Raw genomic sequence first — 27,979 nt, 5'->3', positions numbered from 1 at the left:
TATTCATGCATTTCATTTTATTGTGTCCCACTCACCCCTGGCAGCTGGCACACAGCTGCAGTAGCAGTGAGAGCAGCACGATGGCAGAGATGGCCATCAGGGTGACCACTAGGACCAGCGGCTCGCTGCCTAACGATGTCGCCATGACGACCCCTGACCCCGCGACCCCTGGCCCTAACAAGGCACTGAGCACCGGAGCCATGATGCATCACACACTGAGAGGGGACCTGCTAGCAAGAGGGCATCACACACAGGGGACCTGCTAGCAAGGGGGGGAGAAAACATCAACGCAGTGGCATCAAAAGAATAGTGCACAAGGTCATTGATCAAGGAAGACACCTCTGATCCACATCTGACTCAGGTTCTTTCTCTTCATTCTATACCGGCCATAAAAGGTTCCTTCTCTTCATTCTATACCGGCCATAAAAGGTTCCTTCTCTTCATTCTATACCGACCATAACAGGTTCATTCTCTTCATTCTATACCGGCTATAAAAGGTTCATTCTCTTCATTCTATACCGGCCATAAAAGGTTCATTCTCTTCATTCTATACCGGCCATAAAAGGTTCATTCTTTTCATTCTATACCGGCCATAAAAGGTTCATTCTCTTCATTCTATACCGGCCATAAAAGGTTCATTCTCTTCATTCTATACCGGCCATAAAAGGTTCATTCTCTTCATTCTATACCGGCCATAACAGGTTCATTCTCTTCATTCTATACCGGCCATAAAAGGTTCATTCTATACCGGCCATAACAGGTTCATTCTATACCGGCCATAACAGGTTCATTCTCTTCATTCTATACCGGCCATAACAGGTTCATTCTCTTCATTCTATACCGGCCATAACAGGTTCATTCTATACCGGCCATAACAGGTTCATTATCTTCATTCTATACCGGCCATAACAGGTTCATTCTCTTCATTCTATACCGGCCATAACAGGTTCATTCTCTTCATTCTATACCGGCCATAACAGGTTCATTCTCTTCATTCTATACCGGCCATAACAGGTTCATTCTATACCGACCATAACAGGTTCATTCTCTTCATTCTATACCGACCATAACAGGTTCATTCTCATCATTCTATACCGACCATAACAGGTTCATTCTCTTCATTCTATACCGACCATAACAGGTTCATTCTCATCATTCTATACCGACCATAACAGGTTCATTCTCATCATTCTATACCGACCATAACAGGTTCATTCTATACCGACCATAACAGGTTCATTCTCTTCATTCTATACCGACCATAACAGGTTCATTCTATACCGACCATAACAGGTTCATTCTCATCATTCTATACCGACCATAACAGGTTCATTCTCATCATTCTATACCGACCATAACAGGTTCATTCTATACCGACCATAACAGGTTCATTCTCTTCATTCTATACCGACCATAACAGGTTCATTCTCTTCATTCTATACCGACCATAACAGGTTCATTTTCTTCATTCTATACCGACCATAACAAGTTCATTCTCTTCATTCTATACCGACCATAACAGGTTAATTCTATACCGACCATAATAGGTGCATTCTCTTCATTCTATACCGAACATAACAGGTTCATTCTATACCGACCATAACAGGTTCATTTTCTTCATTCTATACCGACCATAACAAGTTAATTCTCTTCATTCTATACCGACCATAACAGGTTCATTCTCATCATTCTATACCGACCATAACAAGTTAATTCTCTTCATTCTATACCGACCATAACAGGTTCATTCTCTTCATTCTATACCGAACATAACATGTTCATTCTATACCGACCATAACAGGTTCATTCTCTTCATTCTATACCGACCATAACAGGTTCATTCTATACCGACCATAACAGGTTCATTCTCATCATTCTATACCGACCATAACAGGTTAATTTTCTTCATTCTATACCGACCATAACAAGTTCATTCTCTTCATTCTATACCGACCATAACAGGTTCATTTTCTTCATTCTATACCGACCATAACAAGTTCATTCTCTTCATTCTATACCGACCATAACAGGTTCATTCTCATCATTCTATACCGACCATAACAGGTTAATTTTCTTCATTCTATACCGACCATAACAAGTTCATTCTCTTCATTCTATACCGACCATAACAGGTTCATTCTCATCATTCTATACCGAACATAACATGTTCATTCTATACCGACCATAACAGGTTCATTCTCATCATTCTATACTGGTCATAAAAGTAACTTGCAGTGCTCTTCCACGACTATATACTATAGTATATATAGTAATTACATTGAGTTATGTTGCCACTATCCAAATCATAAAATCATCATCCTTTAATGCAAAATGTGTCTTTTGTCTGTAATATATTTGTCGTTATGTGTAGGACCCAACTAAGACTGTAGTCATTGGCGTTGGCTGATGGGGATGCTAATAAATCAAATCAAAAATGGAATCCAATAGAAGACATTCTAATATCATTACAGTGGATAATAATCCATCATATAGCGCTTCAATCTGTTACTGTTGTGCTCTTACAGATCTGCTTAGTTCTCATGCAGTTGTTGCAATGTAGTGCAATGTTTTAAAATAGCCACAAGGGGGCAAGCCAGTGCAGACACAGACTGCAATGCAGGCAATCAGGGTCATACGATGCGCTACAGACCTGCTGCAGTCTCCTCACTCAGAGAACACTACTGAACTTGCGTACTGCGCATGTAATAAGTAACCTCCCCACGTAAGCCATATTTGCCTGAATGCTATCCAAGAGGGTTAGGCTTAATTAAAATCAAATAAAATGTTATTCATCACATGCTTTGTAAAAAATAGGTGTAGATTAACAGTGAAACGCTTACTTACGAGCCATTCCCAACAATGCAGAGAGAAAGAAAATAGAGAAATAATAGAAAAGTAAAACACATAATAATAAAAGCAATAATAAATACACAATGAGTAACGATAATTTGGCTATATACAGAGGTACCAGTACCGAATCCATGTGCATATAACTAGGAATAAAGTGACAGATAATGAACACCAGCTGCAACGTATGTGATTAGTCAAAAAAGTGTTACTGGGTACTAAGCTGTTCGCAGTACCCTCAGTAGCACCTTGCGGTCAAATTCGAAGCATTTGCCATACCAGGCAGTGATGCAGCCAGCCAAGATGTTCTCGATGGTGCAGCTGTAGAGCTTTTTGAGGGCCCATGCCAAATGTTTCAGCCCCCTGAGGGGGAAGAGGCGTTGTCATGCCTTCTTCACCACTGTGTTGGTGTGTGTGGACCATGTTCATTCCTGAGTGATGTGGACACTGAGGAGCTTGAATCTCTCTACCCGCTCCACTACAGCCCTGTCGATGTGAATGGAGGCGTGCTTGGCCCTCCGTTTCCTGTAGTCCACGATCCGCTCCTTTGTCTTGCTCACATTGAGGGAGAGGTTGTTGTCCTGGCAACACACTGACCACCTCCCAATAGTCTCATCGTCGTCGCTGATCAGGCCTACCACCATTGTGTTGTCGGCAAACTTAATGATGGTGTTGGAGTCATGGGTGAACAGGGAGTACAGGAGGAGACTAAGCACGCACCCCTGAGCGGTCCCTGTGTTGAGGGTCAGCGTGGTGGATATGTTGTTGCCTACACTAACCACCTGGGGGCAGCCAGTGAGGAATAGCACCCTTCTCCCAAATTATTTTAATAAGCCAGAGAGGTTGTGTGGCCCAGATGGCTGGCAGCCCTGGGTGTTGCTCAGGACTGGGCACTGCATCTCTCTCTCTATGTGTGTGTTTATGCGTGCATATATCTGTGTGTATGTACAGTACCAGTCAAGAGTTTGGACACACCTACCCTACTCACCTACTGGTTTTTCTTAATTTTTTACTATTTTCTACATTGTAGAATAATAGTGAAAACATCAAAACTATGAAATAACCCACATGGAATCATGTAGTAACCAAAAAAGTGTTAAAGGATTGGCCTCTTTTTTTCAATTTTAGCCTAAAATGACATACCCAAATCTAACTGCCTGTAGCTCAGGCCCTGAAGAAAGGATATGCATATTCTTAGTACCATTTGAAAGGAAACACTTTGAAGTTTGTGGAAATGTGAAAGGAATGTAAGAGAATATAACACATTACATCTGATAAAAGATAATACAAAGAAAAAAACAACCGTTTTGATGTATTTTTTTCGTACCATCTTTGAAATGCAGGAGAAAGGCCATAATTGATTATTCCAGCCCAGGTGCAATTTATATTTTGGCCACTAGATGGCAGCAGTGTGTGCACCAAGTTTTAGACTGCTCCAATGAACCATTGTATTTCTGTTCAAAATGTTGTATCAAGACTGCCCAAATGTGTCTAATTTGTTTATTAATAACTTTTCATGTTCAAAACTGTGCACTCTCCTCAAACAATAGCATGGTATTATTTCACTGTAAGAGCTACTGCAAATTGGACAGTGCAGTTAGATTAACAAGAATTTAAGCTTTCTGACAATATCAGATATGTCTGTGTCCTGTTCTTGTTACTTACAACCTCATGCTAATCGCATTAGCCTACGTTAGCTCAACCGTCCCGCAGGGGACCCACCAATCCTGAAGAAGTTTAAGAGATAAATTAAACAAAATATATTTTATATATTTGAGATTCTTAAAACTAGCCACCCTTTGCCTTGATGACAGCTTTGCACACGCTTGACATTCTCTCAACCAGCTTCATGAGGTAGTCACCTGGAATGCATTTCAATTATCAGGTGTGTCTTGTCAAAAGTTAATTTGTGGAATTTCCTTCCTTCTTCAAGTGTTTGAGCCAATCAGTTGTGTTGTGACAAGGTAGGGGTGGTATACAATTGGGTTGAGGCCTCCACAAGCACCTGGCCTCAACCCAATTGAGATGGTTTGGGATGAGTTTGACTGCAGAGTGAAGGAAACACAGCTAACAAGTGCTCAGCATATGTGGGAACTCCTTCAAGACTGTTGGAAAAGCATTCCAGGTGAAGCTGGTTGAGAGAATGCCAAGTGTGCAAAGCTGTCATCAAGGCAAAGGGTGGCTACTTTGAAGAATCTCGAATATAAAAATATTTTGATTTGTTTAAAAAAAAATTGGTTACTACATGATTCCATATGTGTTATTTCATAGTTTTGATGTCTTTCACTATTATTCTACAATAGTAAAAATAAAGAAAATCCCTTGAATGAGTAGGTGTCCAAACTTTACACTGGTACTCTGTGTGTGTGTGTGTGTGTGTGTGTGTGTGTGTGTGTGTGTGTATATATATGAAAAGTCCTCTTGCCACTCTGCTCCTATGCAAATGCAGTTAGATTAACAAGAATTTAAGCTTTCTGACAATATCAGATATGTCTGTGTCCTGTCCAGATATGTCTATGTCTGTGTCCTGTTCTTGTTACTTACAACCTCATGCTAATCGCATTAGCCTACGTTAGCTCAACCGTCCCGCAGGGGACCCACCAATCCTGAAGAAGTTTAAGAGATAAATTAAACAAAATATATTTTATATATTTGAGATTCTTAAAACTAGCCACCCTTTGCCTTGATGACAGCTATAGGGTGGTAGGGGTAGGTATACCACCCCTATATATATATGGAGGGGTGGTATACACTGTATAGGGGTGGTATAACACTGTGTGGGTGTGGGTGTGGGTGTGTGTGTGTGTGTGTGTGTGTGTGTGTGTGTGTGTGTGTGTGTGTGTGTGTGTGTGTGTGTGTGTGTGTGTATATATATACACACATATATATACACATATACACATATATATATATATACACATACACACACACACACACACACAGTGGGGAGAAAAAGTATTTGATACACTGCCGATTTTGCAGGTTTTCCTACTTACAAAGCATGTAGAGGTCTGTAATTTTTATCATAGGTACAAAAATCCAGAAAATCACATTGTATGATTTTTAAGTAATTCATTTTAAAGGACCAAAAAGTTTGGTGTGCTTCATGTTTCCATTTTTGCCAAGGAAAAAATATTACTGGCATCGTCCCAGCCCTAGTATTTATGTGGGTCTGAAAAGTCCTCTTGCCACTCTGCTCCTATGCAAATGCAGTTGTGGAGCATGGAAGCTAACGTCAGGCCAGTATTGTGTAGCAGAAACAACACGCACACACGGAGTGTGTGGTGTGAAACTCTAGCCAGTAGCAGAGTGAAAACCAACCCCTGCTTCAGTGTCAACAAGACATCATAGGACAACAACAAAAAAAACACCAAATGATTATTGTTAGAATGATCAGCACTCAGTTGTGAGGACTAAAGACCAGTGCTGAGAAGTGACACCAAGGGGCTATGTATGTAAACATACATACTATAAATAAACTAGTCTTTAAACACTCCACTGTACTCTATTTCACTTTCAGTGCCAGAGTGAGAAATATATACTTTTATCACTCCTGTGAGTTACAGTGCAAGCAGAATGTAAACAGAACCTTACCTTGACACCTTGGTTACACAGGCTGTGGTTATTCACTAGCTCGTCCTTGCCTGCAGAGAGGAGAGAGAGGAGTTACTAGCTATGGAAAGTAGTGTGGTGGTGTAGAGTAGAGCACTGCAGAACGTACAGCAGGGTGGGGTATAATATCATGCATGGATGGCACACAGAAATGTATACAGTAACTGAGATGATAATGACTGTGTGACATCATCCCACTGCATTCTATGTATCTCTGGGATGTGATCGGTCTGTTCCTGATTCTCAACAGACAGAGGAGAGGACACCTACTGGAGAGGGACAACACATAACAGTGGGCTATAACTGTTCTATCTGTAAAAGCTCACTGTGGCAACTGAGGCCTACCTCAAGTCTCCACACTAAATGACTCACCCCACAACCTCTGAAAACACAAGAATGACAAACATCAAGAATGGGCTTTGATAAAAATTCAGATAGGATACTTGGGCTCTTGATTTTCTGGTTTGTCCAGAAAGCTGGTTTATGGGTCATAGGGGTATCCAGTAAATTATGCCATGCCTTCTCAAGTTCATTTCCTTGGTGAACAAAATAATGCAGAGTTGTTTAAGAACAGCAAGCAACTCATTGATTGTACTTTCTAGGTACGTCCCAAATGGCAACTTATTCCCTGCATAGTGGACTACTTTTGACCAGAGACCTATTGGCCCCATAGAGAAGAGTGCCCTTTGAGAAGCAATCTCTGAGTAACTGCCAGTCAATGGGCTTCTTCAAGAACATCAAAACCGTGATGTATCATGGGTAAATTGGGACTGACTGACTGATCTACAAATAATATTGAGTCGTTATTTATGATGCAAGGTGATCTGTAGATCAGTCAGTGTGTGTTATTGGTCTTCGGAAATGAACCTGGGGCTTTCCCACCCAGACCCGATATGCATAAATAAAAAATAATAATGTAGAGACCCATTCTGAACGGACCCAAGGACAACGCGATCCCGTTCCGTATAGACCTGGTCGGATCCAGACCCAATTCGATCCAAGTGAGGGAAGCAGCAGGAAATACATTTTCAAAGCTACTTTATTAACCAGAGCTGATAAAGCGCGAGAGGGAGAGGTGCTGCTCTAGCATGCGGGGGAGGGGCCGTACTGTGAGTGAGCAGGGAGGAGTGAGGGAGACAGCAACCAACCAAGTCGACTCGCTTCTATAGTAAACGAAAAGCTGCCATAGCTAGGTTATTTATCATGATTAGTACTATCTGTCTTGGACTGCATGAAACCGGTAGAAGTTTGTTAAGCTAGCTAGCTAACGTTAGCTAGCTAGGATAAATGAGGGTGCAGTGCATGCGCTTTCTCATCCTACAGTTACACATAACTTCATTCAGAATACTAAGTAGCAGCCTGCCTATCTTTCTCCTTTAACTTTTAATTCTGTCATTTTAATTTCATCTTCCATTGATTAGATATCTCCTAACTTTTGCCACACAAGGAGATGACTGTAGCCTATTGCCACGGTGATGATTTATAATTGGCCAACAAAAAACTACACGCAACGCTCATGAAAAGCAAGAGCAGCAGCATAAATTATACAATTTCTCTCTATCTCTATACTGCAACAGTCGTGTTCAGATCTGTGCATGCCTTTCTGAACAAGACCGTTAAAATGACAAATACCCCAAATTCTTAAAATTACAAATACCCCAGACCCGTGACAATCATATCAGAATGACCCATACCGTGACATTATTTAGAATTCTGGATGTGGATCCGCTACGGTCCCAGATCGAGATTCGGGTATCTCTAGTGTGTGCCTCTCTCTCTGTAGGCTTGTGGGAGAGACACACACAGCAGATAATTACAGGCTGAATACCATCATGTCACCATGGCAACTCTATATTCTCCTCCACCCCTTCATGATTATTTATGGTTTGCAGGCAACAATTAGAAATGTTTTAACTTTTTAGGGATAGGGGGCAGCATTTTCACTTTGGATGAATAGCATGCCCAGAGTGAACTGCCTCCTACTCTGTCCCAGATGCTAATATATGCATATTATTATTACTATTGGATATAAAACACTCTGAAGTTTCTAAAACTGTTTGAATTATGTCTGTGAGTATAACAGAACTCATATGGCAGGCAAAAACCTGAGAAAAAATCCAAACAGGAAGTGAGAATTCTGAGGCTGGTCGATTTTCAACTCATCGCCTATTGAAATCCCAGTGGGGTATGGATCTGTTTGCACTTCCTATGCCTTCCACTAGATGTCAACAGTCTGTAGAATGTTGAATGAAGCTTCTACTGTGATGTGGGGCCGGATGGGAGCTGTTTGAGTCAGTGGTCTGGCAGAGTGCCAGGTCCTGGTTCCACATGATATCGCCTTGCGTTCCATTACTCATATAGACACAAAGGAATTCTCCGTTTGGAACGTTATTGAATATTTATGATAACAACATCCTAAAGATTGATTCTCTACTTAGTTTGACAAGTTTATTCGACCTGTAATATAACTTTTTGAAGTTTTCGTCCGACGTTCGCCTGGATCTGCGCGAGCGTTTGGATATGTGTACTAAACATGCCAACAAAAGTAGCTACTTGGACATAAATAATGGACATTATCGAACAAAACAACAATTTATTGTGGAACTAAGATTCCTGGGAGTGCATTCTGATGAAGATCATCAAAGGTAAGGGAATATTTATGATGTAATTTCGTATTTCTGTTGACTTCAACATGGCGGAGAAATGTTTATATCTGAGCGCCATCTCAGATTATTGCATGGTGTGCTTTTTCAGTAAAGTTTTTTTGAAATCTGGCACAGCGGTTGCATTAAGAACAAGTGTATCTTTAATTCTATGTAAAACATGTATCTTTCATCAAAGTTTATGATGAGTATTTCTGTTATTTGATGTGGCTCTGCAATTTCTCCGGATATTTTGGAGGCATTTCTGAACATGGCGCCAATGTAAACTGAGATTTTTTGATATAAATATGCACATTATCGAACAAAACATACATGTATTGTGTAACATGATGTCCTATGAGTGTCATCTGATGAAGATCATCAAAGGTTAGTGATTAATTTAATCTCTATTTCTGCTTTTTGTGACTCCTATCTTTGGCTGTGTTTTTTGGACTTGGCGGTGACCTAACATAATCATATGTTGTGTTTTCGCTGTAAAACATTTTTTAAATCGGACACGATGGGTAGATTAACAATATGTTTATCTTTCATTTGCTGTATTGGACTTGTTAATGTGTGAAAGTTACATATTTAAAAAATATATATATTTGAATTTCCCGCGCTGCCTTTTCAGCGGTAATGTTGTCAGGGGTTCAGCTAGCGGAACGTGTGTCCTAGAAAGGTTAATCATGTTTCCCTGAACAGCACTGAGTGAAGGGACACAAGTGGAAGAATGCTGATGACGAGGTTCGAGCTCCATCTGACCAATAATAATAACTCTCATTCCCTTCCCTAGTCCAAGAATAGTAACTCTCATCCCCTTCCCTAGTCCAAGAATAGTAACTCTCATCCCATTCCTAGTCCAAGATTAGTGACTCATCCCCTTCCCTAGTCCAAGAATAGTAACTCTCATCCCCTTCCCTAGTCCAAGAATAGTAACTCTCATCCCCTTCCCTAGTCCAAGAATAGTAACTCTCATCCCCTTCCCTAGTCCAAGAATAGTAACTCTCATCCCCTTCTAGTCCAAGAATAGTAACTCTCATCCCCTTCCCTAGTCCAAGAATAGTAACTCATCCCCTTCCTAGTCCAAGAATAGTAACTCATCCCCTTCCTAGTCCAAGAATAGTAACTCTCATCCCCTTCCCTAGTCCATAATGCATTTTGTTCTTTACAAGCCTATAACACCAACAACTTAAATAATGTAATATATTTTTGGGAAAACAAATCAAATGAGGATATCTATGTGAAGCTAACTCAGAAGAAAAGCAGAATAACTCTTCCATCTCATCTTACATTTACATTTTAAGTCATTTAGCAGACGCTCTTATCCAGACGCTCTTATCTTACATACAATTACATACATTCATACTTTTTTTTTTTTTTTTTTTTGTACTGGCCCCCCCCCGTGGGAATCGAACCCACAACCCTGGCGTTGCAAGCGCCATGCTCTACCAACTGAGCCACACAGGGCCCATCTTCTTCCCAGTCTGTCCAGAACAGCTTTCTCCCTTTAAAAACTCAATACACACCAAAGACAGCTTCATTATTTTATATCTTTTAGACTTTGAAAAACCACCTTCCTGACCTTTGAGTGAGACTAAATGAACCCAGCAGCAATAAGCCCCAAGCCACAGAGAGAGTGCTCTCCTCTCCTGCCTGAAACAAGAAAGCACTCCACACTCCAGTCTTAATAGGAGAAAAACTTGGAAGAGAGAGAAAGAAACGAGAGCACATACTATTCCCTGCCATTTAAAATAACAAAATGGAAAAGCCATTTAAAGTAGGAATGTGTTTGGACTGCAGCGGAGAGGCCTCCTACTTTCGGCCCAGCAACCACACACACACACAACGGCTCCCATTGCAGCTGCGACCCACCGCCCAGCGCAGCACCATGGGCTTGCAGACTCCGGGACCCCTGCAAAATCACAGCCTCCATCTGCACCGTACAGTATCCCTCCGCACAAGAAAATAATGCTACCTCTGTGAGCAGTGTGTGGCTTACTAGCGGCAGGCTGATGGTCTGGGAGAGAGACGAGTGCACACTGGCACGCCCGTGGAACGCCACCTTCTACGTGAGTGGCCTTACACATGCACGCGCGCATAGCTGGATCTTGAGAACTCTTCCCAGGGAGGATTCTCATGTGTGTGCCAGAGGCATTTCCAGAATAAATAATTTGATAAGAGAATGGGGGGAAAAACTCACTCTGGAATAATAATACAATGAGGAATTTTGGGTTGGGGGGGGGCTTGTTATTTTATAATGTGCTTTTGCAGACAAAGATTAGGTGGAAGTGAGAGTGTGCTCTAAAGTGCACTTTCATATAATAAAAATAAATAAATTGTAAAAGCAAAGAAAAAAAATGACAAATGTATTCAAAGTTATGCAAATTTGTTTCATTTTGAAGAAATCCTATGCCGCATTTTCGTGACATTAAAACTTCCATTGCACTCGTGTGAGGGAATGTTTAATACAATACAAGGGCTTCTCACATTCCTGTATCAGACACAAATTCCTCTGTGACGTTTTTCAAACTGACAGAGTAAGAGTAGAAAGACATGCCCAACAAAGACCAGCTCTAACAGGTCCTTCTCCGCCTCTCATCAGGATTTCACGCCATACAGCATATGTTGCTGTCTCTGTGTGTGTATTGTGTGTCTGCTTGTGTTTCTCAGTCTGACAGGCCTAATGATAATCAATGCCACGCTATTCAGCATGTGCCCTCACACCTCGGGCCTCCCCTCATTCAAGGGTTTTTCTTTATTTTTACTATTTTCTACATTGTTGAAAAATAGTGTAGATATAAAAGCTATGAAAAAACACATATGGAATCATGTAGTAACCAAAAGAGTGTTAAACAAATCAAAATATTTATACATTCTTCAAAGTAGCCACCCTTTGTCTTGATGACAGCTTTGCACACTCTTGGCATTGTCTCAACCAGCTTCACCTGGAATGCTTTTTCCAACAGTCTTGAAGGAGTTCCCACATATGCTGAGCACTTGTTGGCTGCTTTTCCTTCACTCTGCGGTCCAACTCATCACAAACCATCTCGATTGGGTTGAGATCGGGTGATTGTGGAGGCCAGGTCATCTGATACACTACTCCATCACTCTTCCTGGTCAAATAGCCCTTATACAGCCTGGAGGTGTGTTTAAGGTCACTGTCCTTTTGAAAAACAAATGAAAGTCCAACTAAGCGCAAACCAATCACTGACAGCGTCACCAGCATAGCATCCCCACACCATCACACCTCCTCCTCCATGCTTCACGGTGGGAACCACACATGCGGAGATCATCTGTTCACCTACTCTGCGTCTCACAAAGACACGGCGGTTGGAACCAAAAAATTCAAATTTGGACTCATCAGACCAAAGGACAGATTTCCACCGGTCTAATGTCCATTGCTCGTGTTTTTTGGCCCAAGCAAGGGTCTTCTTCTTATTGCTGTCCTTTAGTATTAGTTTCTTTGCAGCAATTCGACCATGAAGGCCTGATTCAAATCAAATCAAATTTTATTTGTCACGTACACATGGTTAGCAGATGTTAATGCGAGTGTAGCGAAATGCTTGTGCTTCTAGTTCCGACAATGCAGTAATAACCAACAAGTAATCTAACAATTCCACAACAACTACCTTATACACACAAGTGTAAAGGGATAAAGAATATGTACATAAAGATATATGAATGAGTGATGGTACAGAACAGCATAGGCAAGATGCAGTAGATGGTATAGAGTACAGTATATACATATGAGATGAGTAATGTAGGGTATGTAAACATTATATTAAGTGGCATTGTTTAAAGTGGCTAGTGGTACATTTTTACATAAAGATGGCAAGATGCAGTAGATGATATAGAGTACAGTATATACATATGAGATGAGTAATGTAGGGTATGTAAACATTATATTAAGTGGCATTGTTTAAAGTGGCTAGTGGTACATTTTTACATAACTTCCATCAATTCCCATTATTAAAGTGTCTGGAGTTGAGTCAGTATGTTGGCAGCAGCCGCTAAATGTTAGTGGTGGCTGTTTAACAGTCTGATGGCCTTGAGATAGAAGCTGTTTTTCAGTCTCTCGGTCCCTGCTTTGATGCACCTGTACTGACCTCGCCTTCTGGATGATAGCGGGGTGAACAGGCAGTGGCTTGGGTGGTTGTTGTCCTTGATGATCTTTATGGCCTTCCCGTGACATCGGGTGGTGTAGGTGTCCTGGAGGGCAGGTAGTTTGCCCCCGGTGATGCGTTGTGCAGACCTCACTACCCTCTGTAGAGCCTTCATGCAGTCTCCTCTGAACAGTTGATGTTGAGATGTGTCTCTTACTTGAACTCTGTGAAGCATTTATTTGGGCTGCAATCTGAGGTGCAGTTAACTATAATGAACTTATCCTCTGCAGGAGAGGTAACTCGGGGTCTTCCTTTCCTGTGGCGGTCCTCATGAGAGCCAGTTTAATCATAGCGCTTGATGGTTTTTGCGACTGCACTTGAAGAAACTTTCAAAGTTCTTGAAATTTTCTGGATTGACTGACCTTCATGTCTTAAAGTAATGATGGACTGTCGTTTCTCTTTGCTTATTTAAGCTGTTCTTGCCATAATATGGTATTTTACCAAATAGGGCTATCTTCTGTATACTACCCCTACCTTGTCACAACACAACTGATTGGCTCAAAAAATAAATTCCACAAAGTAACCTTTTACAAGACACACCTGTTAATTAAAATGCATTCCAGGTGACTACCTCGTGAAGCTGGTTGAGAGAATGCCAAGTGTGGAAAGCTGTCATCCAGCAAAGGGTGGCTGCTTTGAATAATCTGAAATAAAAAAAATTGATTTGTTTCACACTTTTTTGGTTACTACATGATTCCATGTGTTGTTACTTCATAGTTTTGATTTCTTCACTATTATTCTACAATGTAGACAATAGTAAAAATAAAGAAAATGAGTAGGTATGTCCAAACTTTTGACTGGTACTGTGTGTGTGTGACACAAACACACACATATAGATACACACACACACACAAGTTGAAGTCGGAAGTTTACATACACCTTAGCCAAATACATTTAAAACGCAGTTTTTCACAATTCCTGACATTTAATCAGAGTAAAAAATCCCTGTTTTAGGTCAGTTAGGATCACCACTTTATTTTAAGAATGTGAAATGTCAGAATAATAGTAGAGAATTATTTATTTAATCTTTTATTTCTTTCAACACATTCCCAGTGGGTCAGAAATTTACATACACAATTAGTATTTGGTAGCATTGCCTTTAAATTGTTTAACTTGGATCAAACGTTTCGGGTAGCCTTCCACAAGCCTCACACAATAAGTTGGGGGAATTTTGGCCCATTCCTCCTGACAGAGCTGGTCTAACGGAGTCAGGTTTGTAGGCCTCCTTGCTCGCGCACACTTTTTCAGTTCTGCCCACACATTTTTTATAGGATTGAGGTCAGGTCTTTGTGATGGCCACTCCAATGCCTTGACTTTGTTGCACTTAAGCCATTTTGCCACGACTTTGGAAGTATGCTCCAGATACTCAACTAGTCTAAAGAAGGCCCGTTTTATTGCTTCTTTAATCAGAACAACAGTTTTCAGCTGTGCTAACACAATTGCAAAAGGGTTTTCTAATCATCAATTAGCCTTTTAAAATGATAAACTTGGATTAGCTAACACAACGTGCCATTGGAACACAGCAGTGATGGTTGCTGATAATGGGCCTCTGTACACCTATGTAGATATTCCAAAAAAGTATCTTTAAAAAAATAAAAAATAAACATATCTAAGTGTTCCCAAACTTTTGAATGGTAGTGTGTGTGTATATATATATATATATATGTATATATATATATATGCTGTCCCTTCGTGGCCCTGCCCTGTCTAAGACAATACCATCAGCTAGCTAGCTAACACCACAGCTAATACCATACCACAGACAATACCATCAGCTAGCTAGCTAATACCACAGATAATACCATACCACAGACAATACCATCAGCTAGCTAGCTAATACCACAGATAATATCATACCACAGACAATACCATCAGCTAGCTAGCTAATACCACAGATAATACCATACCACAGACAATACCATCAGCTAGCTAGCTAATACCACAGATAATATCATACCAGACAATAACATCAGCTAGCTAGCTAATACCACAGATAATATCATACCACAGACAATTCCATCAGCTAGTTTGCTAACGCCTCAGCAAACCAACTGGGACTAATCTAGTTTTGAATATGGTGCAAGCAGTCGGGGAAATCCAAGAGGACACGCACGCGCCGACTGTCAGTTCCATGAGCAGTGCCCGATGCTCGCCAGACCTTCCAGTAGCGTCTAATCTAAATCAATCAGTGGTTGTCTCGCGGGGACGTGGCGAGAGGGAAACCTTCCAATTAAAACAGTCAGTGTTAATCAACAGAATATGGCGGGCCGTGTAGCCATGGAAACAGTGATGGTCCCACGGGTTGATGTTAATGGTCTGACATGGAGGAAAATTGATCCGTCTTGTTTTTCCCCTAAATGGGAAGCAGCCGGATGGACAGACTGCATAATTTAGAGGGCTTCTCTGTATTTTTGGTTTCCTCTCATTTCTCATATACAAGAGGGTGATTCAGTGCTGCTTGAATCTGTTATATATCTCTTGAGTTGCCTCTCTCTTTCTCATCTTTGAGTACCTTTTCTTTTTCTCTTTGTCTTCATATCATCCAGGTTCTCCCTCTGAGTTCCTTTCTCTCTTTAAAGCTGGCTATCAAGTTTACTTTAAAACAAGGAATTAAGGAAATGAAATGGAAACTTGCTGAATGTTTTTCTGCAGTAACAGGCAGTGGAAAGTACAGCCGGTGCCTATTTGTTTAACAGAGATGCTTCTCTAAAATAAGACGTATTTTTCCACAGAAACCCTCAAACCTTCTATATATCGCTGTAGGTTTCTTGAGGTCAGGGCTGTAGGTCTCTTGAGGTCAGGGCTGTAGGTCTCTTGAGGTCAGGGCTGTAGATCTCTTGAGGTCAGGGCTGTAGATCTCTTGAGGACAGGGCTGTAGGTCTCTTGAGGACAGGGCTGTAGGTCTCTTGAGGTCAGGGCTGTAGGTCTCTTGAGGTCAGGGCTGTAGATCTCTTGAGGACAGGGCTGTAGATCTCTTGAGGACAGGGCTGTAGGTCTCTTGAGGTCAGGGCTGTAGGTCCCTTGAGGACAGGGCTGTAGGTCTCTTGAGGTCAGGGCTGTAGGTCTCTTGAGGACAGGGCTGTAGGTCTCTTGAGGTCAGGGCTGTAGGTCTCTTGAGGTCAGGGCTGTAGGTCTCTTGAGGTCAGGGCTGTAGATCTCTTGAGGTCAGGGCTGTAGATCTCTTGAGGACAGGGCTGTAGGTCTCTTGAGGACAGGGCTGTAGGTCTCTTGAGGTCAGGGCTGTAGGTCTCTTGAGGTCAGGGCTGTAGATCTCTTGAGGACAGGGCTGTAGATCTCTTGAGGACAGGGCTGTAGGTCTCTTGAGGTCAGGGCTGTAGGTCCCTTGAGGACAGGGCTGTAGGTCTCTTGAGGTCAGGGCTGTAGGTCTCTTGAGGACAGGGCTGTAGGTCTCTTGAGGTCAGGGCTGTAGGTCTCTTGAGGTCAGGGCTGTAGGTCTCTTGAGGTCAGGGCTGTAGGTCTCTTGAAGTCAGGGCTGTAGGTCTCTTGAGGACAGGACCCCCCCCCCCCCCCCTTTATTTAGCTAGGCAAGTCAGTTAAGAACAAATTCTTATTTACAATGGTGGCCTACACCGGCCAAACCTGGACGACGCTGGGCCAATTGTGCGCCACCTTATATTACTCCCAATCACGGCCGGTTGTGATAAAGCCTGGAATTGAACCAGGGTGTCTGTAGTGACGCCTCAGGCACTGAGATGCAGTGCCTTAGACCACTGCGCCCCTCGGGAGCCCCCCAAAAAATATTTTTCCCCACACAGAAGATTCTTTCAGCCAAGAAATGTCCCATCCGACCACATGAAGTGGAAAACAGAGGGATAACACCACACTGCCTGCCTCTCTCTATGAAGACAGTTAAGGAACTGAGAAAGTAAAACAAACCTAACGTAACACTAGCTCTCACACACAGCATTCCACTAGAGTTAAAGGTTGAAGCTGCACTTCTGGGGCGTAAAATGGGGGTTTGTACGGCTGGCAGGTTACTAAAGGAGTGCTGTCCCCCCCTTTTCTCTGTCTCAGTAGTGTCTGCATTCAGGGCATGCTGCTCTGCTCTACTGTGTGTTCTTGGTTCAGCTAGCAGACAAACAATACTGTCTGTCAACCATTAACACACTAAAGTCTGTAGTCTAGAGAAACGGCTTTATTTTTATCCGTGTTTTGCTCTAGATGCACTAACGCTCAATTTCTCTCTCGCTCTCCTTTTCTCACCTCCTCTTTCTCAGTTCCTCCATCTGGTCAACACCAAAAAGGAGGAAGCATATTCATCATTATAATCGTCTCTATTTGGAGAGCGTGAGACATTTAAACATCCGACCACAAAATGACACTAATCCTCAAATTAATATTTTCATAATCCCTTTTTGAATACTGAAAAGTACCAACTGCTCAGGGTCTAACAATCATTTGTTGAAATTGAATATGAGCTCAAACTAAATATGTTGTAGTGCAGCTTTGTATCTACATCGCAGTCGGCCGAGTCGGCCATTAAAATCCCAAAGCGTAGTCTAAATGAATAACACGAGAGACTCCACATTGTCACAGTCGCAGTGACTGTCACACATCCTAAATGACTTTCTCACCAAACATTCAGACAGCTGCTGACCTGCGTGCTGAGGCTGGGGGGTGACATGATCAGTCAGTTAAGAGTGAAGGCACATGCCTGTTGATATCACCTCAGCTTCTCAGAACAGATAGAAAAACAAGAGGCCTGCTGTCCCACAAAGGAATCCAAGAAACACCACAGACACAAAGGATCAAATATTCTTGGAGGATCCAAGAGATCAAGGGAATGTTCTTTTATTTAAGAAAACCACAAATTCTCCCTAATGTGAGTCGACAGCACTCAGCACTAAAAAGCACAGAGTTGTCTTGGAGTCACAGGCTGTTGCTGCACAAGTCTTGCTGCTTCATTTTTGGAACTGAGGTGCAGATTACCACTGATAGAGCAGGGCAGGTCTTTACTCAACAGGAGAGATTGTGATGTGCTGCATAGCAGGGAAGATAAAAACATTAACACAGACACGGGCCTCGTCTTTCTCTCTTCCTGTCACTCTCTCTCTGTCCGCCCGTCTGTCTCCCTGTCCGTCCGTCTCGCATCTCAGGTACACAAGGCCATTGGGTTGATTCATTATGCCAGCCAAAATGAGATGTAACACATATCTACCGAGTTTATCTCCCTCTCTCTCACACACATGCACACACTCACGCACACTTGTTGTGCAAACCCAACATCTTCATAACAGACACATACATCACAAACAACGTTCCCCCATCAGCACCCCACCATACATCACCTAGCTCTGACACCAGCCTGGCGGACAATACCCACAAAGCAATAAGCTACATACACATACACACTCACACAGACATACACACCCACACAGACATACACACCCACATAGACAGACAGGCATACACACCCACACACAGACAGGCATACACACCCACCCACACACACAGACAGGCATACACACCCACACACACAGACAGGCATACACACCCACACACAGGCATACACACCCACACACACACAGACAGGCATACACACCCACACACACACAGACAGGCATACACACCCACACACACAGACAGGCATACACAACCACACACAGGCATACACACCCACACAGACAGACAGACAGGCATACACACCCACACCCAGACACACAGACAGGCATACACACCCAGACACACAGACAGGCATACACAGCCACACACACAGCCACACACACAGACAGGCATACACAGCCACACACATAAACAGGCATACACACCCACACACATAAACAGGCATACACACCCACACACACTGACAGGCATACACACCCACACACAGGCATACACAGCCACACACACAGACAGGCATACACAGCCACACACACAGACAGGCATACACAGCCACACACACAGACAGGCATACACAGCCACACACACAGACAGGCATACACAGCCACACACACAGACAGGCATACACAGCCACACACACAGACAGGCATACACACCCACACACACAAACAGGCATACACACCCACACACACAAACAGGCATACACACCCACACACACTGACAGGCATACACACCCACACACACTGACAGGCATACACACCCACACACAGGCATACACACCCACACACACACAGGCATACACACCCACCCACCCACACACACACAGGCATACACACCCACACACACACAGGCATACACACCCACCCACACACACACAGGCATACACACCCACACCCACACACACAGGCATACACACCCACACACACACAGGCAGGCATACACACCCACACACACACAGGCATGCACACCCACCCACACACACACAGGCATACACACCCACACACACACACACACAGGCATACACACCCACACACACACAGGCATACACACCCACACACACACAGGCATACACACCCACACACACACAGGCATACACACCCACACACACACAGGCATACACACCCACACACACACACAGGCATACACACCCACACACACACACAGGCATACACACCCACCCACACACAGGCATACACACCCACACACACACAGGCAGGCATACACACCTACACACAGGCAGGCATACACACCTACACACAGGCAGGCATACACACCTACACAGACAGGCATACACACCCACACAGGCATACACACCCACACACACACAGGCATACACACCCACACACACACACAGGCATACACACCCACACACACACACAAGCATACACACCCACACACACACAGGCATACACACCCACACACACACAGGCATACACAGGCATACACACACAGGCAGGCATACACACCCACACACACTGACAGGCATACACACCCACACACAGGCATACACACCCACACACACAGACAGGCATACACACCCACACACACACAGGCATACACACCCACCCACCCACACACACACAGGCATACACACCCACACACACACAGGCATACACACCCACCCACACACACACAGGCATACACACCCACACCCACACAGGCAGGCATACACACCCACACACACACAGGCAGGCATACACACCCACACCCACACAGACAGGCATACACACCCACACACACACAGGCATACACACCCACCCACACACACACAGGCATACACACCCACACACACACAGGCATACACACCCACACACACACAGGCATACACACCCACACACACACACACAGGCATACACACCTACACACAGGCAGGCATACACACCCACACACACACAGGCAGGCATACACACCTACACACAGGCAGGCATACACACCTACACAGACAGGCATACACACCCACACAGGCATACACACCCACACACACACACAGGCATACACACCCACACACACACACAGGCATACACACCCACACACACACAGGCATACACAGGCATACACACCCACACACACACAGGCGGGCATACACACCCACACACACACAGGCATACACACCCACACACACACACAGGCATACACACCTACACACACAGGCAGGCATACACACCCACACACAGGTATACACACCCACCCACACACAGGCGGGCATACACACCCACACACACACAGGCATACACACCCACACACACACACAGGCATACACACCTACACACACAGGCAGGCATACACACCCACACACAGGCATACACACCCACCCACACACAGGCATACACACCCACACACAGGCATACACACCCACACACACACAGGCATACACACCCACACACACAGACAGGCATACACACCCACACACACAGACAGGCATACACACCCACACACACAGACAGGCATACACACCCACACACAGGCAGGCATACACACCCACACACAGGCAGGCATACACACCTACACAGACAGGCATACACACCCACACACACAGACAGGCATACACACCCACACACAGGCAGGCATACACACCCACACACAGGCAGGCATACACACCCACCCACACAGACACAGGCAGGCATACACACCTACACAGACAGGCATACACACCCACACACACACAGGCAGGCAGGCATACACACCCACACACACACACAGGCATACACACCCATACACACACACAGGCAGGCATACACACCCACCCACACACAGGCATACACACCTACACAGACAGGCATACACACCTACACAGACAGGCATACACACCCACCCACACAGACACAGGCAGGCATACACACCTACACAGACAGGCATACACAGGCATACACACCCACACACACACAGGCAGGCATACACACCTACACAGGCAGGCATACACACCTACACACAGGCAGGCATACACACCCACCCACACAGACAGGCATACACACCCACACACACAGACAGGCATACACACCCACCCACACACAGGCATACACACCCACCCACACAGACACAGGCATACACACCCACCCACACAGACACAGGCATACACACCCACACACACACAGACAGGCATACACACCCACCCACACACAGGCATGCATACACACCCACCCACACACAGGCATACACACAGACACAGGCATACACACCCACCCACACACACACAGGCATACACACCCACACACACACACAGGCAGGCATACACACCCACACACACACAGGCAGGCAGGCATACACACCCACACACACACACAGGCAGGCATACACACCCACACAGACAGGCATACACACCCACACACACACAGGCAGGCAGGCATACACACCCACACACACACACAGGCATACACACCCATACACACACACAGGCAGGCATACACACCCACCCACACACACACAAGCATACACACCCACACACACACACAGACAGGCATACACACCTACAGACAGGCATACACACCCACAGACAGGCATACACACCCACCCACACCCACACAGGCATACACACCCACCCACACCCACACAGGCATACACACCCACACACACACAAGCATACACACCCACACAGACAGGCATACACACCCACACAGACAGGCATACACACCCACACAGGCATACACACCCGCATACACACCCACACAGGCATACACAGCCACACACACAGACAGGCATACACAGCCACACACACATACGGTTGTAGTCGGAAGTTTACATACACTTAGATTGGAGTCATTTCTTCATCCACACATTTCTTGTTACCAAACTATAGTTTTGGCAAGTCGGTTAGGACATCTACTTCGTGCATGATGCAAGTAATTTTTCCAACAATTGTTTACAAACAGATTATTTCACTTATAATTCACTGTATCACAATTCCAGTGGGTCAGAAGTTTACATACACTAAGTTGACTGTGCCTTTAAACAGCTTGGAAAATTCCAGAAAATTATGTCATGGCTTTAGAAGCTTCTGATAGGCTAATTGACACATTCTTAAAATAAAGTGGTGATCCTAACTGACCTAAGACAGGGAATTTTTACTAGGATTAAATGTCAGGAATTGTGAAACTGAGTATAAATGTATTTGGCTAGGGTGTATGTAAATGTCTGACTTCAACTGTACACACCCACCCACAAAGACACACCCAAAGAGACAGAGATACACACCCAGACAGACAGACCACAACCACACACACAGACAAACAGATATACACACACAAACAAAGACACCCAGACAGATATACACACCCAGACAGAATCGCCTTTATAATCATTGGCCAGTTCAGAGAATTAAATAAAACCACAAGTCCAAATCCCTATCTCCATCCATGGCTAATTAAGGAAAGGAACAAATTTAGCTAAGGATAACACAAGATTACTTTTTTCCCCCTGTCAATGACATTTGACTTCTGGGGTGATGCGATTGGTCTGAAGTCAAATCCAAACTGGCTTCCCTTGACACTTTTTTTGGTGTGCCAGGACCATTCACAGCTGAGCTCAGCTCACTCAGTTTAGCAAAAATGTTCCAAGTGAGTCCAAATGCTCGCTGGCTTCCCTTGCATCCAATGCTACGCGCGGCAAAAAGTCTAACTATTTTTGACCAGACAGCATCAGATAGATGGTTACACATACTGAGACAGAGGAGCGCTGTTTCGTTCGCTCGGATGCTTTCTCCAGTGAGAAACATTCAGCCTTTAGCAAATTGAAGGAAATTAATGAAACATAGAGACGAAAGACAAATAATTTTGTTCATTTCATTTCTCGGGGAAGCCTGGCTTCCCTTTGCATACATGAACACCCACCACTGGTATTGCCGCGCATTCCAAACTGTGTCAGACATGTGTAACAGTATAACTTTACGGCGTCCCCTCGCCCCGACACGGGCGCGAACCAGGGACCCTCTGCACACATCAAAAACGGTCGCCCACGAATCATCGTTACCCATCGCTCCACAAAGGCCACGGCCCTTGCAGAGCAAGGGGCAACACTACTTAAGTCTCAGAGCAAGTGACGTAACTGATTGAAATGCTACTAGCGCGTACCCGCTAACTAGCTAGCCATTTCATATCCGTTACACTCACCCCCCTTTCAACCTCCTCCTTTTCCGCAGCAACCAGTGATCCGGGTCACGGCACCAATGTAACAGTATAACTTTACGGCGTCCCCTCGCCCCGACACGGGCGCGAACCAGGGACCCTCTGCACACATCAACAACGGTCGCCCACGAAGCATCGTTACCCATCGCTCCACAAAGGCCACGGCCCTTGCAGAGCAAGGGGCAACACTACTTAAGTCTCAGAGCAAGTGACGTAACTGATTGAAATGCTACTAGCGCGTACCCGCTAACTAGCTAGCCATTTCACATCCGTTACACATGCGTGTGTCCTGTTCTGGACTATTCAGCAGGAGTGTGTGTTGCTAAGAGGTATCTCAAAAACAAACATGTCCATAACAGAGCAGTATGTTATTTTTTTTAGGTATCCACAAGTTTGCACCTATACTGGAAATAACTGGGAAAATGGGCTGGAAACCCTGTGGGGTGAGATGGAAGGCGTGCATTGTGAGACTTTGGAATAGACTGTTGGATATGCCAATTGCCAGAATAGCCAGCAAAGTTTTTCAATAGAAACAGGTCGGCCAGATGGGACCAGTGGGCCGGCCAGATGGGACCAGTGGGCCGGCCAGATGGGACCAGTGGGCCGGCCAGATGGGACCAGTGGGCCGGCCAGATGGGACCAGTGGGCCGGCCAGATGGGACCAGTGGGCCGGCCAGATGGGACCAGTGGGCCGGCCAGATGGGACCAGTGGGCCGGCCAGTTGGGACCAGTGGGCCGGCCAGTTGGGACCAGTCTTGATACCGTCGCCAGTCCCATGTACATCACCAGGGAATTAATTTTATCCTCTATTGTCCTTTCTACCACGATATACAGTGGGGAGAACAAGTATTTGATACACTGCCGATTTTGCAGGTTTACCTAGCTCTCTGGTCATGGCCATTGTGGAGAGGTTGGAGGTTTCATTGAGTGTGTGGACAGGTGTCTTTTATACAGGTAACGAGTTCAAACAGGAGCAGTTAATACAGGTAATGAGTGGAGAACAGGAGGGCTTCTTAAAGAAAAACTAACAGGTCTGTGAGAGCCGGAATTCTTACTGGTTGGTAGGTGATCAAATACTCATGTCATGCAATAAAATGCAAATTAATTACTTAAAAATCATACAATGTGATTTTCTGGATTTTTGTTTTAGATTCCGTCTCTCACAGTTGAAGTGTACCTATGATACAAATTACAGACCTCTACATGCTTTGTAAATAGGAAAACCTGCAAAATCGGCAGTTATTCAAATACTTGTTCTCCCCACTGTATGTTTGCCCTTATTCCAGAAAGCCCACCAGATATACCCTGGCATTATGTGGCAGAGCGATGAGCAGAAAATTAAATGTTTTTGTCCATTGTGTATTTCCGTTTGCGGAATTTTTAGATAAAGCCTGGAATAAAAGAAAAAGGGTGCCCTATAATTAATACAAATATTTAGCTCCAGATATATAGTAAAGGGCATGTATGCATATAGATTGTGTGTAGGCCTGTCTCACAATTTAATCTTCTCTTTGTGGCAGACCGGGTTCAGACCGGATTCATTTTTCTGGATTTATGTGTTCTTTTTACTGCTCTAAGGTTTTTATTATTACTTGTATAACCTGATCTATTATTACGTATGTTTCATTCTTTATGCGGTGCACATTGCACAGAACAACAGAATAACTATCATTGTATTATTGTAATGTTTGTTTGTGTGTCAATTAGTCCAGTAAGGGATGGGTTGGGAACTGGCGATTTGAAAATAAAATGTAATTCATTCATTCACAGACATAATCAATGGGGTATTAATCTAGGGGCAGCGCGGGGAGGTGGAGAGATGCATGTAAACCCCCTCAGCTCCATTAGCAACAGGGTGATTTATTAAAACTAGCTGTGTGTGTGTGTGTGTGTGTGTGTGTGTGTGTGTGTGTGTGTGTGTGTGTGTGTGTGTGTGTGTGTGTGTGTGTGTGTGTGTGTGTGTGTGTGTGTGTGTGTGTGTGTGTTAATACTGGCTAGGCCGGCAAGCGGCACACATGGCTGGGAACTGATGATTTGAGATCGGGATGTGGCTGGATGGGGGTGCAGGGCTAGGGAGGGATAGCTGGAACAGTGGTATAAGGGTGGGGTGGTGCATAACTCCACGAGGGTCTGTCCCTTCTCACCCCTCCCTGTCTGATTCAGATCGAGAGGGATGGAGGAGTGGAGGAGGATGTTGGGAGGACAGCATTAGAGGAGTGAGAGGAGGATGATGTTGGGAGGACAGCATTAGAGGAGTGAGAGGAGGAGGATGTTGGGAGGACAGCATTAGAGGAGTGAGAGGAGAGGAGGAGGATGTTGGAGGACAGCATTAGAGGAGTGAGAGGGGGAGGATGTTGGGAGGACAGCATTAGAGGAGTGAGAGGAGAGGAGGAGGATGTTGGAGGACAGCATTAGAGGAGTGAGAGGAGAGGAGGAGGATGTTGGAGGACAGCATTAGAGGAGTGAGAGGAGGAGGATGTTGGGAGGACAGCATTAGAGGAGTGAGAGGAGGAGGATGTTGGGAGGACAGCATTAGAGGAGTGAGGAGAGGAGGATGTTGGGAGGACAGCATTAGAGGAGTGAGAGGAGGAGGATGTTGGGAGGACAGCATTAGAGGAGTGAGAGGAGGAGGATGTTGGGAGGACAGCATTAGAGGAGTGAGAGGAGAGGAGGAGGATGTTGGAGGACAGCATTAGAGGAGTGAGAGGGGGAGGATGTTGGGAGGACAGCATTAGAGGAGTGAGAGGAGAGGAGGAGGATGTTGGAGGACAGCATTAGAGGAGTGAGGAGAGGAGGATGTTGGGAGGACAGCATTAGAGGAGTGAGAGGAGGAGGATGTTGGGAGGACAGCATTAGAGGAGTGAGAGGAGGAGGATGTTGGGAGGACAGCATTAGAGGAGTGAGAGGAGGAGGATGTTGGGAGGACAGCATTAGAGGAGTGAGAGGAGGAGGATGTTGGGAGGACAGCATTAGTGGAGTGAGAGGAGAGGAGGAGGATGTTGGGAGGACAGCATTAGAGGAGTGAGAGGAGGGGAGGAGGATGTTGGAGGACAGCATTAGAGGAGTGAGAGGAGAGGAGGAGGATGTTGGAGGACAGCATTAGAGGAGTGAGAGGGGGAGGATGTTGGGAGGACAGCATTAGAGGAGTGAGAGGAGAGGAGGAGGATGTTGGAGGACAGCATTAGAGGAGTGAGAGGAGGAGGATGTTGGGAGGACAGCATTAGTGGAGTGAGAGGAGAGGAGGAGGATGTTGGGAGGACAGCATTAGAGGAGTGAGAGGAGGAGGATGTTGGGAGGACAGCATTAGAGCAGTGAGAGGAGGAGGATGTTGGGAGGACAGCATTAGAGGAGTGAGAGGAGGAGGATGTTGGGAGGACAGCATTAGAGGAGTGAGAGGAGGAGGATGTTGGGAGGACAGCATTAGAGGAGTGAGAGGAGGAGGATGTTGGGAGGACAGCATTAGAGTGAGAGGAGGGTGGTGGATGGTAGACAGGCATTAGGAGTGCTGCTCTGCTTACGCTGCGGTTGACCATTGCAGCAGCACCATTTATCAGACAGGCCTCCACAGAGCTCCACGGGGTAGGAATTTATAATGCAGACTCCTCCTGATCAAGTCCCAGAAACTAACTCTCCCTTATACCAGTCATTTGTCTGGAGAGATCTGTCTGTCTGTCTATTCTTTCTGTCTATCAATTTATCTTTCTGCCCCTCCCCCCTTTCTCTCTCCATTCCCCCCTTGGGCGTCTCCTTCAGATTAGGTCTGGGCAAATGCAACACGACTCATCGGACATAAAGATATGGTAAAATATGGGCCAGCGCTCAGAGAGCAGATCTGTAGATACAGCATGGGAGGAGGATCTGAGACAGCAACAACATGTCTGTTTAAATCAGTGGTCTGTACATCTGCAATGTCTGGAAAAATATATAATTAAAATGGTAGCTACACAGAGAGAAATCCCATTGTTGGTCATGAATTTAAATATTTTAACGTAGGATATCGATAGAGCATAGGATAGATATTGTAGGGTAGGATATAGAGAGGATCATGTAGGTGTGGTTATAATGTAGATGTGCTATAGGGAACTGCAGCACATTATATGAGTTTAGGTGAAATTATATTCTAGAGAGAGAAATAACAGAACAGACTGAGTGAACCAACTGTGTGCATCAGAGCAGCAAATATAGAGCTGTTGGCAAATTTGTTGAAAGTCACAGAGGGCTTCGACTGGAATCT

General features: G+C 44.6%; 1 protein-coding gene across 10 annotated transcripts in view; it reads right to left on the bottom strand.

The window, feature by feature from the left end:
- Positions 1 to 27,979, bottom strand: part of LOC129819937 (phosphoprotein associated with glycosphingolipid-enriched microdomains 1-like) — a 90,724-nt gene that overhangs the window by 22,236 nt on the left and 40,509 nt on the right. For 2 of the 10 annotated variants that reach the window (XM_055876645.1, XM_055876648.1), the window contains 2 exons: positions 6,442 to 6,491; positions 36 to 262 (listed from right to left, as the gene is read on the bottom strand). In XM_055876645.1, the coding sequence (XP_055732620.1) occupies positions 36 to 202 (167 nt within the window). In that variant the 5' untranslated portion in view covers positions 203 to 262; positions 6,442 to 6,491. Of the gene's footprint in view, positions 1 to 35; positions 5,712 to 6,441; positions 6,492 to 8,153; positions 8,227 to 27,979 lie in introns of those variants that run through there. The other 8 variants (XM_055876644.1, XM_055876649.1, XM_055876646.1 and 5 more) reach the window with 6 other exon arrangements.

The sequence above is a fragment of the Salvelinus fontinalis genome, chromosome 22 (assembly GCF_029448725.1).
Source record: "Salvelinus fontinalis isolate EN_2023a chromosome 22, ASM2944872v1, whole genome shotgun sequence".
NCBI classification, from domain to species: Eukaryota; Metazoa; Chordata; class Actinopteri; order Salmoniformes; family Salmonidae; genus Salvelinus; species Salvelinus fontinalis.
The sequence above is the reverse complement of the archived record's forward strand: the minus strand, read 5'-3'. Positions and strand labels throughout refer to the sequence as shown.